The sequence below is a fragment of the Mauremys mutica genome, chromosome 11 (assembly GCF_020497125.1).
Source record: "Mauremys mutica isolate MM-2020 ecotype Southern chromosome 11, ASM2049712v1, whole genome shotgun sequence".
Taxonomy (NCBI): domain Eukaryota; kingdom Metazoa; phylum Chordata; order Testudines; family Geoemydidae; genus Mauremys; species Mauremys mutica.
The window spans coordinates 81218312-81233959 of NC_059082.1; the positions used below are offsets into that span (position 1 = coordinate 81218312).

At 43.0% G+C, this 15648-nt stretch overlaps 1 protein-coding gene across 2 annotated transcripts in view; it reads left to right on the forward strand.

Annotated features, from left to right (window-relative positions):
- Positions 1 to 15648, forward strand: part of LMF1 (lipase maturation factor 1) — a 328947-nt gene that overhangs the window by 3638 nt on the left and 309661 nt on the right. The window contains exon 2 of one of the 2 annotated variants that reach the window (XM_044980874.1): positions 14596 to 14905. In XM_044980874.1, the coding sequence (XP_044836809.1) occupies positions 14596 to 14905 (310 nt within the window). Of the gene's footprint in view, positions 1 to 14595; positions 14906 to 15648 lie in introns of those variants that run through there. The other variant, XM_044980876.1, reaches the window with a different exon arrangement.

Here is a 15648-nt window from a genome sequence, read left to right on the forward strand (position 1 = left end):
ACTGTATCCCCTGCTATGCAATAAACATAATGAGTCTCACCATTCCCAGCTAGGTTGGAGGTAGAAACACAGGAAAAGAGCAGCTTTGAGCACTTTCTCATCCGGAGATGGAAGTTGTGACTCTTCGGCTCAGGGACCTGTCTGGCATTCAGATTTGACCAGGTGATTGGAGGTCCTCGAGAGCCAACACTGTGCAAAGTCCTCTTGACGATAGACTTGCAGCATCAGCAAAATTCCAAGGAGAGCCAGTGTGCATCATGAGGCCTATACACATCTGTTGTGGTTGGATGCATCTGGGAATCTTTCTCCCGCCCCAAAGATGTTGTGAACTAGGGAAATTCTTCTTATCACCGAGACGTGTAGAATTTGCTTCCACACCTTAATAAGAGTCAGCGGTCCTCAAGGACACCAGTGTCACTAGGAGCAGCAGTGCTACAAGTTACCATTTCTTTCACTTAACAATGAAAATGGTGAATGGAGTAACCCAGCAGTCCCCAACCTTTTTCATCTGGCGGGCGCCAGACGATGAGCCACCGAGGACCGTGGCGGCGGACAAGCATCCGCCGAAATGCCGCCGACAAGCGGCAATGTCAATAGGCATCGCCACTGAAATGCCGCCGACAAGCAGCGTCATCCAGAGGCGTTGCCTCCAAAATGCCGCTGAAAATCGGCGGCAACGCCTCTGGATGACGCTGCTTGTCGGCGGCATTTCGGCGGATGCTCGTCCGTCGGCCACTACGCGGGTGCACTTAGACGCCCCGGCAGGCACCGCGTTGGGGACCCGTGGAGTAACCAGTTAGAGCACAGCATGGACTCTCTCTGTTCTGGCCTCAGCAAATAGCATTGACAGCAATATTCAGTGACCGTAAGTGCTGTGCAGAATATTCGCAGTGAAACCCACATGCATAACGCACTTCGTTACAAATTCCAAATTTGTCCCTGATCTGTCCACAAGATCAGTAAGATCTGCAGACCAGCAGCCTGCTTAGCGTGATTCTTTTGTGGTTTTTTTTTTTTGCTCAAAACCATGCAGAAGTTGCAGTTTGGTGTAATTTTTTTTTGACACATGCTTTATTTCTGGGTTCTCTTGAATTGGCACTGAAAGTCAGGGGTCTGAATCTCCACCAGTTAAAATGAGAGAAATGTTGATCTCTACCCTGCGGAAATACAGACCTCTGAGTTTCTCACAGCTCAATTTGCTGTTTCATATGCAAAGCTGATTAGTGTTCTTCTCTGATTATGAAGGCTGTTGCTTTCTAGACGTTAATATGGAGCTTTAAATACACCATGTTCTGCAGTAAATTTTGTTTTATTGTTTATATTAAGGTTGGCCTGGAGACTTCAACCGAAACATGGGCTTCATTATGCTAGGCAGTGGACAGACCTCGTGAAATCAGCCCTCGCGCCAGTCGAAGGCCCAGATTATGCATTGTGCAGTTTATGGGCAGGCTGCTTTCCTTGCTCAAAGCCCCATTCAGTTTGCACGGGCACAGCGAGCTGCATATGTGCTACACCAGCCGTTCTCAACATAATGCAGGATCAGAACCTTAATAGACAAGACAGACAAAGGGTGAGAGGGGATGCAGACGGAGAAGGGAAGTTTCATTCTCAGGTTTTAGTGTTGTACTTTTAAGCGGACGCTCTCAGTGTAAAAACCAGGCTTCTAGAACCCAAATACCCCCACACCTTACACTACTAACAATACCAGGTTTTTGTAATAGAGGTTTTTAAAAAATTGTTTACTTCTTGCTTTTGGCGTAGTCTGGCGCCTGGTTTAATTCTTGGTCTCTCTCATTTTGGTTCTTACACGCTACTGCCATGCTGAAGTTGAAGTTCATCTGGTTAAAAGGAATCTCCTGTTTGACTAGAATTAAAGAGGGTCACAGTGGAAAGTTTCACCCCCGCTCCCCCCCCATCTTAAGTTTTGTAAAAACTTAATGGTACCAAATCCTGAATTTTTGGGCTAAGTTTGGCATGGGCTAAATTTCGAGTCCAAGTGTCATTGGAAGCGTGTTTGTGACTAATACCTCTGCACTGTGTGCTGTGAGGATGCACTGCTGCTTATTGAATTTTGCAATGCGGGGCTGAAATTAATCAGTGTGACTTCAAAATAAAGAGATTGTGAGCCACAAAATCCCTAGGCCACGTTAGAACGCCGCTAGCTTTTCTGGCGAGGGAAGAGAGAGCAAAGTATCTTTGTAAGGGTGGGACACTTTCAAGTGAGACCGGCCTGCCTTTTGATCTCAGCTGGGATTCTGGGTTAACAACAGCGGGAAACAATTTTAAGCCTCTGGGTCAAGCAGATATTTAGACCTTGTTTCTGAAGATGGAACAACTTACTTTGACAGATTTTTCTCTTCCCCCCCTTATGCCTACACTTAGTAAACTGCGACGGTTGTTTCAGGCTTATTGAGGAAATGGCTGATGCCATTATGACAGACTGACATTCCTCAGTGGTGGGATGTTTTTCCCCTTCTTCCATTTCACCCCTCTGATAACGGTTAACCATGCCGTTTTCATTTACGCCGGGCTTGAAGAATGCATCTCGTGGGGGCTTGTATTAAAATGTGGCGGAAAATTGGTCATTCTCTGACAGTTATCAGCTCCTGCATTCCAGCGCGGCTGTAGCAAGCTAGAGGGGAGGCCTGGGGGTTGGGCAGGTGTGTGTGTGTGAGAAGGATCTTCCCCTGTTATGAAAGAGAACTGTGGAACAAACACAGTTTTCAATGGCAGTGAAGTGAGGGGAAGGATCGTGAACAGGGTTTCTCCTTGGAAGGGATCTCCGCTTTTTTATGTGGAAAGGGGGTTTTAGTCTCTTCCCTTGCCTCAGGGTCTAGGATCTGTGCTTGTGGAGTGAAGGCAGGGAATGTGCAATAATCTGCTCCCTTTCCCACCTAACAGACAGGGAGTCTCTGTAAAATGTCACACAGCACAAGGGTGCTGTTGATAACCTTCCCATTCTTTTAAAGGGAGTTTCCAGGCATGGTCACAAGCTGGGAAGTCCCTGGCAATGAGACTGCTTTGGAGCCGTGCTGTTATGGAGGCAGGTTGGTGAAAGGAAGGAGAAAAAGACCAGATTGCTGGAGAAGGAGGCACTGAGTCCCGGCAGCATGGATGGCCTGTTGCCTTCCATAGATCAAATGAGATCTGTGTAAGGTCCGATGAAGTTCAAAAAGGACAAGTGCAGAGTCCTGCACTTAGGACGGAAGAATCCCATGCACTGCTACAGGCTGGGGACCGACTGGCTAAGCTGCAGTTCTGCAGAAAAGGACGTAGGGGTTACAATAGAGGAGCAGCTGGATATGAGTCAGCAGTGTGCCCTTGTTGCCGAGAAGGCCAACGGCATATTGGGCTGCATTAGTAGGAGCATTGCCTGCAGATCGAGGGAAGTGATTATTCTCTTCTATATGGCACTGGTGAGGCCACACCTGGAGTATTGTGTCCAGTTTTGGTCCCCCCACTACAGAAGGGATGTGGACAATTTGGAGAGAGTTCTGTGGAGGGCAACGAAAATGATTAGGGGGGCTGGGGCACATGACTTACGAGGAGAGGCTGAGGGAACTGGGGTTATTTAGTCTGCAGAAGAGAAGAGTGAGGGGGGATTTGATAGCAGCCTTCAAGTACCTGAAAAGGGGTGTGTGTGTGGGGGGGGGGGGGGTTCCAAAGAGGATGGAGCTCGGCTGCTCTCAGTGGTGGCAGATGACAGAACAAGGAGCAATGGTCTCCAGTTGCAGTGGGGGAGGTCTAGGTTGGATATTAGGAAACACTATTTCACTAGGAGGGCGGTGAAGCCCTGGAATGGGTTCCCTAGGGAGGTGGTGGAATCTCCATCCTTAGAGGTTTTTAAGGCCCGGCTTGACAAAGCCCTGGCTGGGATGATTTAGTCGGGGTTGGGCCTGCTTTGAGCAGGGGGTTGAACTAGATGACCTCCTGAGGTCTCTTCCAACCCTAATCTGTGATTCTGTAAGGTTGGGCATTTGACTGATCCAAAAATAAATAGTCAATTGACTGATCAAATATTTTGAAATAATGTCAAAAATGGTCAAATATGTGAAGCACTAATTGATCAGGACAGTGACCCCGCCTCAAAGTAAGACTTTATGGTCTCTAATAGGTTTAGCTTTAGATAGAAACTTACGCCTAATTAAAAACCAAAAAACCAAAACAACCCCAGTTATGTAATTGAGTGATTATTTTAGCTCAGAAGAATGTGACAAGCAATTAAACAAAGTTCTAAAAGATGAAAGAAGGCTGCCACAGCGCAATGAACAAGATAGGCCATCGCCTATGTCAGGGCATGGTTACTGGAATATGTGACCACAGTCAAATAATAAGCGGTCAAATAATGTCAGTTGACCAACCTGGTAATCCTAAATCCGTGGGATTTGGTGGCCAAAACTCCTGCTGCCTCCATTACTGGGGGGGGGGGGGGGATGGGAAAGTTGTAGAGAAACCACCCTGTGGTTTCGTCCCTGTACTGAGCCCATACCAGTAGGATTTTCCTAATTGAATGCTAAGGATATTGGAAGATTTAGGCACATAGGGCTGGTTCAGTGCAGCCAATGAATTCATGAGGGTAGCTACCACTCTATATTCGCAAAGTAGACAGTATTTAGTGCTTTTAATTAGCTGGGTAATTCTTGCAACATCCCTCCGTAGGTTAGATATTGAGGGCCTGTTTCTCCGCTCCAAGTTTTACCTTTTCCACTGCCCATTCAGAATGAATTGTGTGGGGCAGAAAGGAATCTGATTTGGGGGATCTGAGAGGGGAATTTAAGTGCTTTGTCCAAGCAAATTGAAAAAGCAAATCTGTGGCAGACTCAAGATTACGACTCTAGAGTTTGTGGCTTTAGCCCCATGCTCAGTCTAGTAGAGACCACACTGTGTCTCTGTTAATTGTCTTTTTTACAGTCCTATAGCATCTGGATGCTATAATAGTACCGGTAATTAAAACAAGCAGAAGAGTTATCTCAGACTTGTGCTCATTTACATGATACTTAAATAAAAGCTCGTATAGTATCTTTCATGCAAACCAGATCCCCAGATGATTTATTGAGATGCAGGACAGGTACAAAGTTAAATATAAGATATAATAGCAGGAGGCAAAGGCAATGTGGAGTAGGTTCAATAACGGATTAGAGTAGGTTTTCCATTCTGATCTTTATGTTCTTGTGTGTTCCTGTATCCTTGCAAACTATTAAATTGATTCTCATTTTTAAAACTAAAGAAACCCTCTTGAGGAGATTTTGTTGGCAGTGCAGTTGCAGCGGCTATTACTAATTAAAGAAATGGATCAACATCCGGGGATTGAATGTTTGTTTTTTGATTGCTGGTTTTGAGCGAAGAGTATGGGTCCGGAGACCAAGTGTACCACAGTGGCTCTCTTCCTCTCTCTTTCCCCCCAATTATTTCTGATGTGTGGATGCCCCGATAGGTGCATATGCATTTTGGGCATTTGGGGATTTCAAGGTGCTATTTAGAAACCCCCTTCTGAAATGTGACCCATATGCTGTAAAATACTTTGAGATGAAAGGGATCATATAAATCTAATTCTCCTTCTCTGTAAAGATTAAACAATACTAATTTTTTCCCAATAAGTAGGGACCTACTCAAAAATGCTTGAAGGCGTATAACTTTGTTCTTCCTAAACCTTAAATCTCAAATCTAACACCTTCTCAAGGGAGTGAGTGTTAGTTACGAAAGGACTTGTCTGCCTGAAAATTCCCCCCTCTCCTCCCCATGATCCTATTACTTTAAATGCCTCGCAGTAGTTTTCAGACCATCTCGTCTGGATTACAGTATATCCTTTGCATTTTTTTCCCAGTGTAAGATTTTAATTGACACACTTGGACTTTAGTTAACAACTCTATAAAACAAAGACCATACATTAGCACTGTATCCCTTCAGTGAGTCGGATGCCGCTAGTTAAATTGTGGAAAGAGATGCTCTGTAAGAAAGACAGAGCATATTTGGCACTAAACACTGCACTTTCACTTCAGTAAAATAGTTTCATTAATAACAGGCATTGGTAGCTCCAGGGGAATGATAACAAGATTGGAGTGAGAGAGAATTTGTCTCTCTGAGGTCAGCAGTTCAGCTAGATTTGGTTTGGACTAGAAAGGTATTTCAGAGATGGCCTTAAACTGGATGTTAATCTGTTATTTGATTTGCTTTAAAATAAAATAACTGTACTTTGTTCAGAGACTTGTGGGCTCTGAACAGTGACATATTTTCTTATTTGCCTTCATGTTATTTTGAACAAAGTAGTGAATCATTTTTTTTAAAAAATAGTCATTAGCTGTGCTATTAATGGCACATCTAATAAAATGAGGAATTTTAAGAACCAGATGTACTTTTTGTGGTGTTTATCTTATGTATCTCAACTTTGATGAAACTGTGTTGGTTAGTTTCACTTTCTGGCTCTCCTCACTGCTAGCACAGTGCTGTGGTGTTTGGGTTTCCAATCCTGCAGTGGAGTGTGTCAATTAAAAATAAGATGTTTCATTTGTTTTTTTTAATAATATATAAAAACTGCAACCACTTTTTTCTTTTTTTTCCCTGTAATAAAACCTAGATTTCAGGCCTAAACTAAGTTGCCAGCATTCAGTCAAAACAGTATCTTTTTTAGAATGCTTTGTCAGGTCAAAGGTGAAGTTGATATATGTAGCATATTTTTTGTGTATGTAAAATGTAGTTTGCTTTTCGTGCAAAAATCTATGCTCTTGGTTCATTTCTTCTTGTGGTTTGGGCTTTAAGTAGAAGTTAAGACTTTTTTTTTTTAATGGGAGGGATGGGAGTGGAGGGTGGGGGGAAATGTGACCGGAAAGTTTTGGATTTCACATCTTTAAATCTTTACAGAGCATGAAGAATGGGATTCTCTCTTTCTTTTACCATGACAGACTGTGGCTGGATTGGGAAATGGAACCGAGGTGACAGGGCAAAATGCATAAAACCAAATAATTCCAGCTTAGTGGTTCTCTGTACTGAGTGTCCCAGTTGTTTATTGGTAGCATGTGGGATCAAACAGGGAACCTATTCTGTCTTGGAGTTTTCTTGTTAATGGAAAAGTACAGGAATGCACCTTCTGAGGTGAGAATAAGTAGTGAGGATTGATTAACAGTTGATGACAATTTACATGGCTTACTTCCATAAAGATCAGCTTGCGTCAGGTACGGGAGGCTGATCCCACCTGAGCTGTCAAGGGCTCTGACTACTGCTTGTGTGGGAGGATTAATTGTCAAGCTGTAACGAGGCACGTGCTTCGAAGAGGAAATGTCACACTGGGCAGGTAAATGGACACAGTTTAAGACACTCAAGTACAGGGAGCAGCAGGAGATGATAAAAGAGTCTGGGAGAAAGTGGCCTGAACAGTTGGAGGGAAACTGACTCTTCCTGGCAGACTAAGTGACCGGAGTTGGAGTCTTTCGGAGATGACATGGGTTTTTTGGGAGTTGATTTAAAGCAATCTTGAGGGTGCTGAGAAGCCACAGATGATAACATAGGTTCCGAGATGCCCGCAGCCTGAAAGTTAAATTCTGGTTACTGTCAGCTGGGTGGGGGAAGGAGAACTGCGGGAAAACTTGTTTGAATGTGAGAAAGAAGGTTAAGTGTCTTGTAAATTCTCAGAAAATCGCTCAGTTCTTTGAGGTTTGTGTGTGTGTCTTTAGTCTGTAAGTTGATACCAGAAAGTATGAAGCAACATGGTCCAGGGGCTTTGAACACTGGCCTGGGTGTAGTGATATTGGGGGTCTGTTCCTGGCTCTGTCACCGCCCTACTGTGTGGCCTTCAGCACGTCCTTTCTGAGGGCTTGTCTACACGGGACAGTAATGTGGACTACGGGAGTGTGATTTCTACAGCGTGCTAGAGTGTGCTGTAGAAGTTACACCCCCGTAGTCCACATTACTGCCCTGTGTAGACAAGTCCTGAGCCTCTGGTTCTCCTCTCCCCTTTGTCTTGTCTATGCAGATTGTAAGCTCTTCAGAGCGTGGGTGTATTTGTTTGTACAGCACCTAGCACAATGAGCAGTCTAGGAGCTCCAGTAATATAAGTAATAATGTCTGCAATGGAGTTTTTCATTTGGGTATGGCAAAAAGAAAACCAACACTCCCCACCCATCCCCCTGGAATCAGAGAAATGAACAGAGTTGGGGTTCATGAGGTGTTCTGGGTTAAAATCCCAGCTCTGCCACTGACTTGCTGAGCAGTCTTGGACAAGTCACTTAGCCTCTCTCTTCGATGCTCTCCTCACCGCACAAACCTCACACGTCCCCTGCCGCCAGTGATTAAAAATGATTAAAATGGGGATTGTACACAACTCCTTCACAGGGCTGTTCTGAAGTCTTGTTGATATTCTTATAGCACTTTGACTGTGAAAGTGCTACATGGGTATTATTGTTTATAATGAAAGCAGTCAACTTTCTAATTGACAGTAACCTGAGTAAGGCTTTTAGTGATATTTTCTATATTTGAGCGACAAACTTTTTTTGAGAATGTAAAAGGTTTTTTTAAAAGCATGCGTGTTTAAATGTACACACTTATAATAAACACTTCTGTTAATGGATTTGTACAAGAGCTTGGAATGAAATGCTAGATTTAATAATCTGTTCAACACAGGGAGCAATATACAACGTATATGGAGAATTTTCCCTTATATTTTTGCACAGATTCGCCGTGCTATTTGGTGGCATAACAACCTGCAGATTACAAAACTAAGGATTTGATTGTCAGAATGAATAATACATCCAAATCTACAAGTAAACTGGAGCAAACTCCAAATAGAGTAGTGTCCTGGGGCCTGATTTCCGTTAAAGTCACTGGAAGGCTAAGTGCCAACATGTTCCAACCTGGACATTAAGCTGCCCATCATCAGTTCTATCATTAGAATTCTGTATCACGTTACACACTGGGGCAAAAGTTTATCCATGTGTTATGGATGTGAAACTGCCAAGGGCATATTAATTCCATTCTTCTCTCTTGTTTAAACTGCTCTTGAAGTCAAAATAAATGCTTGGAATTGAGATGAGCTGTCAGCTACTGCATTGCGTGAAGTTTGCAAATGCAGTTGTCAAGTTTGACACCCTGTTCTCCTCGGCACATAAGGACTTGTCCGTGTGGGCTCCTGGGAGAGGGCAAGATGCTCTTCGCCCGCAGAAAGCCTGGCTAATGGGCTTTGTTAAAGCATGCTCGGTGGAGGATGGGCGTTTCCTGGTTAGGGTGCATGGTCACCCTGCAGTTGCCTCTGTGACAGCTGCACTGCCCCAGGTGTGGGGGACAGAAATCTTGTGCATAGGGCACCGGACTGGCAGGTAGGGGATGGGGGAGTCTGTCTCCTGTTCTAGCACTGTGAGACTTTGGGCAAGTTTCTGCCTCTGGAGAATGGAGATGCTGCTGCTTTACATGAGCATTGTGAAGCTTTACTCCTGAATGTTTGCAAAGTGCTTTGAGATGCTCAGATAGAAGGCACCAGAGAGGGGCACAGTATCCTTGCTACGCACGGGCAGTTCGGTTACTGGCCTGACCAAACTTTTGTGCCTTTGTTTGCCTCTAGGTTCCAGCCTTTTGCTGTCATGGCTGATAGAGCTGGAGAGCACTGCACAGTAGTGCAGTCGGTCCTGTGGATGGGATGGGGGGGACGTGTTGCAGTTGAAGGTGGAAGGTCTAACACTCACACTTCCAGCTGACTGAAGATCAATGTTCTAGTGAACTTCGGTGTCTTATACATATATATACATAATCCTCAGACAGCCAGAGGATTATATAGTGGCAGTGTAGTGATATGTACCTGTATATATTGATTGCCTTCTAGTGGTAATTCTAATTATACTACTGCTTAGTGTAGGAATTGAGTGTTGGAAGAACCCAGATATTTTAACAGGAAGGTGAGCATAGTTGTGTCTTGTGGGAAGAATAAAGTCTGGTGGATTGTAAGCAGCAAACTGTCTTTCCATAGACATCTCTACATAAATGTGTGCATGCACAGTACCGTACGCATGTGAATAATAGGCTGTAATAGTGGTGACATAGGTCTTCATAGTTCGGGGGTATAATGGAGTGCCATTTGGGAGGAAACATAAGGATTTACCTGGGTAAGATGAGTTTTTAACCAAATTAGAAAATTTGCGAATGTGAATTGGTTACGAAATTGTTACATTAAAAGTTCCAGAATTATAAATGCTTGTAAAAAAGAAAAAAGAAAAAATCTTTATTTTGTGAGAAGCCCTTTTTTTTTTTTTTGGCCCAAACTGTACAATTCTTAGATGTGCAGTTCATGCCAACTTATAATAGATATTTGCTGCTTTTAAACTTAAATACCCTGTACAATATTCAGCATATATAGTGTATACTTTTCTTCAATTGCCGTAGTGTATATTTTTCCTAATTTACCCTTTCCTTGTTTATCTTGCTTACGGTGCAGAGGTCTAATTTAGATTTTTTTCTAAACTGATTAGCAGTTATGGGTTGGGGCAACAATTTGTGCCGCATTTAGAGGTAAATTTGATTAGCACTTTTTGAAAACTGTGTGCAGCAAATTGCAATGCTAATCAAGGTAAATCAAGCCATGTAGGGTTTTTTAAAGGCAGAATTTTTTTTAACCAAAGCAGAGATATTAAGTCGTCTGATGTTGGGGAGCATTATAATTCTGCTGGTTTCGTGTACTGAATCTTTTAGTTTTACAGTTCTGAGAAGAGCTTTGGTTTAGTAGAAAAAACCAACCAGCATAAGGAATACTTTAAAATATATATTTTTTTACATTTTAAGTCACTTAGCTTATTGTCATCAGAAGACAACTCTTAAGCTTTATGGGCAGTGTGTCCTTTTCTATCTCTAATCTAATGAAATGCCCTGCTTGGTTTTATTGATTTTTGTGTAAAATAGTTCAGTGTGTGGTTTTTTTTTAAAGAAAAAATCTGCTGCTTTCCTAATTCAAAACCCATTGAAGTCAATGGGAATCCTTCTGTTAACTTCCGGTAGGCCCTAAGTGCTCATTCAGGAGATAGCAAGAAGATACATTTGAGTGTAATGCCAGAGTAATGGTTTTAAAGGGATTATTAACCAAACGCCACTGAAGCTCCTTGTGTGTGTGTTCGAGGGGAGATGGTGCAGTATTTTGATCATTATTAATCTGAAGCATGTTTCTTTCCTTCTCAAAATGAGTAGGGGAGTTAGTTCAGGTTTAAAATATAAACTGAGGGCCAGATTCAGACCCGGAGTGGTTTGAGTGCTGACAGTGGTGCATGTCAAGAAGCTGATCCCGCGAGTTATTCAGCGTCTCTCAGGAGGCTCTAAGAACCTTCCAGGACTGGGGCCTTTGACTCTACATATGACTGGCTGCAGCATCCCACAACTGGATTATTCCTGCCATGGGAGCCGTACGAGGTCTGAGATGGGTCACACACTGACCCCAACCTTCCTCCTGGTATGCCCCTTCCTAGGGATGAGATCTTTGAGAAGCGGCTTGGAAGCTAAGGGGTAAGATTGCAGTGATAACCCCTGGTGCTCTTCACCCACCCAGCTCATGGAGGTTCACAAAGGTAGCAAGTATCACTTGAGGCGGTGGGGCGCATAACTGGCTCACAGAGAGAGTGAGTTACAGAGCTGGGACTAGAGTCCAGACCACCAGAGTCTCAGCCTGTTGCCTTATCCCAGTGGTTCTTGGGGAAAAAATTCCCCAATGGCGGACAGAGCTGTCAATAGGGAGCACAGGGCCCAGAGCCCCTGGACTTCCAAGAGCTAAGCAGATCAAAGCCAGCATCTCTGTCACACTGAGGAGATTTAAACTTCAAGCCTCCTTAGAAGAAATGGAAAGGGAGGTGGATATTTTTTTGCTGTTTTTAAAATTAAATAGGCAGCTAGGATTGTTTTTAAAATTATTATGAAGAACAAGTTTAAGCCTTGTTGTAACGTGCGTTGTTTGCCTGGACTGCTGAAGACCTGAATGCTTGTGTAGGAGGAACTCTGAGTTGGCTTCTTAAATCCCTTCCTGCTGTTTCACATCTGATACTGCTTGATGAAACATAGGAGCCTTGTCTTGTAACAGGCTTGTTCAAAGTGATACAAGCTACGAAAGTGAGATCTTGGAAGAGTGTTGCCGTTTTCATAATGTAATAAAAATACTGTAATGATAAATAATAATTAATAATAAATAGTGTGTAATAAGCATGTCATAAAAACAATGTATATTTCCAAGATCACGGCTTTTATAATTTATACTCAGGTAAAGGAGAAAATCCCTGGAAATATGCATTTTTAGGAGAGGGTTCACAAGACATGACACTTTAGCGAAAGGGGTTCACAGGTTGTTAAAGTTTGGGAACCACTGCCCTATCCACTCTCTGCGCTGCCTCCTGGTTCTGTTTTGCTTTGAAATAACAAATTCCTTCACGTTTGCAAGCATCGGACCCCAAGCCCCACTATTCCAACACCCTGAACTATGGGGAAGTTTGAATGTCATTCTCGATGTAGCAATTGGGCCCTGATTTTTATAATGAATCAAACCTCCAGGCTGCAGTGCTTCCAAGTTGCAGCAAAGCTTGGCTTCGCATACAGAATTTGCAGAGGGATCCCATAGCCACAGGAAAAAATAGCACAGTGAGCACATTTCCATATACCTGCATCAGGATTTATGCATGCACTATGTTTAGATATGTTGCTGTCTGTGGACATCAGAATTGTTGTCCGCACCACAGTATCCCTCAATTTAGGATCGATTTGAGCATTAGTTAGGAGCGGGAAAATAATCAGTGGTGTAGCATTTTCAGTTCTGTAAGACTTGTTGCTGTAAGTGACGTGGCCAGTAATCGGATAATGCTTGAAACGGAGTGAAATGTATGGAGCCTAATCAGGAAATATTGGCCCTCATCATGTCTCTGACAGAGGAGATGACTGCAGTTACAAACTGCAAGCTGGTAACTGGCGGAGATTCCTAAAATATGAGATAATTCCTAGAAACTAACCGACTTTCTCTGCAGTACATCAAATTCTAGGTCTATGATCTGTAATTAAATTGCTTATATACTGTTAAAAAAAGCATCTGGCTGTTCTTAGATTGTCCAGTTTAAGGATGTAGATATTATAAGTGGGAGAGCTGTAGTGACATGTAAAAGTAGCAATTTGGAGGACAAGAAAATATTAAGTCTTTACATTTTGAACATGTCAGTATGTGAGAGGATACAGGAGTCCAACCCATAGCATAACTACACTCTTACCACTGAAATAGTTGCATTTTTGTGAGCATTAACTGTCAAATGGCCAAATTAACTTGAAGCATCCTAGATACTGAATGTTATTTCATGAGCCATCACATTAACATATCAGGGTATTTTTAAACATGTTTTGTGAAAGAAAAATTCTAATACTTGGGAGTTTTACACAGATGCTATATACAAATGATCATAGATTGTTTTCCAAAGCTAGGCTCTAACACTGCAAATAGAACCTCTTCTCTGTGTGCTGTGGGTTAATTATTATCCAAAGCATTAGAAAACTGTTATTACACATTAAAATCGGCACTATCCGTGCTGCTGTGGATGGAGCTGTTGAATATTTACATTGTACAGTATTTTGAATGTTGCCTTCAGATAATGAAAATATCTTGGGGGGGGGGGGGGAGGAGGAGGAGGAGGGGAAGATGGTGCAGCTATCCCTATCCTGCTAAAATCATAGGGGTGTTGTCCCTCCTCTACCTGGCTTGGGTAAGGGGGTTTCCCAACAGCTCCTCATTCGCCTGGGCCATTGCAATGAGAGCTTCCCCCCGCCCATTACGTTCTCCTTTAACCACTGGTTACATGGAGTCGTTTCCAATCCATCCAAGACCTCCAAGTGCCTCACAAAATGAATACATTAGCTTTGCAACTGGATTGTTAGGCAGGCTGATACCGAACTCAGACGAGGAAAGTCACACAGTGAATGTGTGGTGGAGCTGGGCCGAGAACCTAGGAGTTGTCTGCTAAGGGACCTGGTGACTTTTGCTAAGTCCTCTGCCTTGACCGCAGTGTGGTCCTTTCCTTTTTGTTGAAAATACATTATCCTGACACAGAAGTAAATGCCCTCAGAGGGCCATGAAATGCCATTCCTATGCGTGCATTTCCTACAGGACAGCAAAGACTATCACGGCTTCAGGATTCCCTGAATCCTCTTCGCTATCCAAGATACTGTAAGGAGATATGGCCTCTATGGTGTTCTTTTCACAATGTACTTTAAAGCCCCATTTGGGACGCTCTTTCCCCATAGAAAAGCATTCACTGGAATTGATGCGCAAGAGAGGTTTGATATGAAGTGGTCATATTGAAATGATGCATGATGCTATTGCTACTGAGATTGCCAGCAACCAGTGAAATATCCATCTTGGAAAAACTCATATTTTCCCCAAAACAGACTGCATAAATTCCCTGGGCTAAGGGGTACAATGTTTATGGGATTGCCATGCCTTATTTATCAAATTTAATAGAAATGGCTGTGTTGTATACTACTGGGGAGAAGGAGATGTTAATGCATTCCTTCCCGATGCACAGAAAAACCTCCACCATGCTGGGCTTGAAAGATGTCCTTCTGTGATGGTTTCTAATGACATTTTCATTTTTGTTTTTTTTCTCCTAGTTGTTGCTTTTTTGGTGGCTTACCATCAAAACAAGCAGCTGATAGGGGAGAAGGGACTGCTGCCATGCAAACTGTACTTGCAGAACGTCAAACGGTATTTCAAAGGGAAGATTAACCTGGATTCCTTGACCTATGCCCCAACACTCATCTGGTTCCTGGACTGGTCTGATATGGACAGCAACCTGGATTGCCTTGCTGGCCTTGGCTTGGGAGTTTCGGCTTACGTGTTGGTCACTGGATGTGCAAACATGATCCTTATGGCCATTCTGTGGATTCTCTACCTCTCGTTGGTTAACGTTGGACAGATCTGGTAGGTTGACAAACTTTCTCCTCTGATTTTCTCTTTGTAATTTCTCACCATGCATTGTACGGGTAAGCTTTTGTGCTCCTGAAAGATGGAGATATGGTAAGTCATTACATAGTCACATTGAAGAAAGAAGGTACCCTTCAGGAAAAAAAAAACAACAGGTTGGCTAACTTGTTATGGGCCTAATTCTGTTCATGCCTGAATCTTACACTGGTGTAACACCATTAATTTTAATAGAGTACCTCCTGATTTACATCATTGTGAATAAGAACAATCAGGCTGATAGCATAACTGTAGTACATGGTATCCCTGCAGAGGGGTATATTCTTTCCTCACTCTAGCTAGGTCACTCATTAGCTTTGTTTTGAGCAAGATTATTCTTTCATTTAAAGCTGGATCAGTGCCAGCTCCGTCTCGTGACTAGATTATAGCACGTTATCTTTGTGCCTGGTTAAAATAAAATTTAAAATGCTCAACATTTTAAATATAAGGGGTAGGAGGAAAGGATGGTTGTCCATTGCCTGTGCTCTTTAACGGTTCTCTGAGGGTGTAACTACCAAATTCAGTGACTTCTCTGCCCTGCATCATGACCTGAATCTGCAGCGTAACTTTATGGGATGTACTCATTTAAGGAGTGCTGGATAAAATTACAGTGTTAGTAAAAGTTGAGAAAGTACAGCAAATCTTGCCAGTCACCCTAAGGAATGATAGTCACCCTGATAAAGCTAAAAACTGTAACCTGTAGT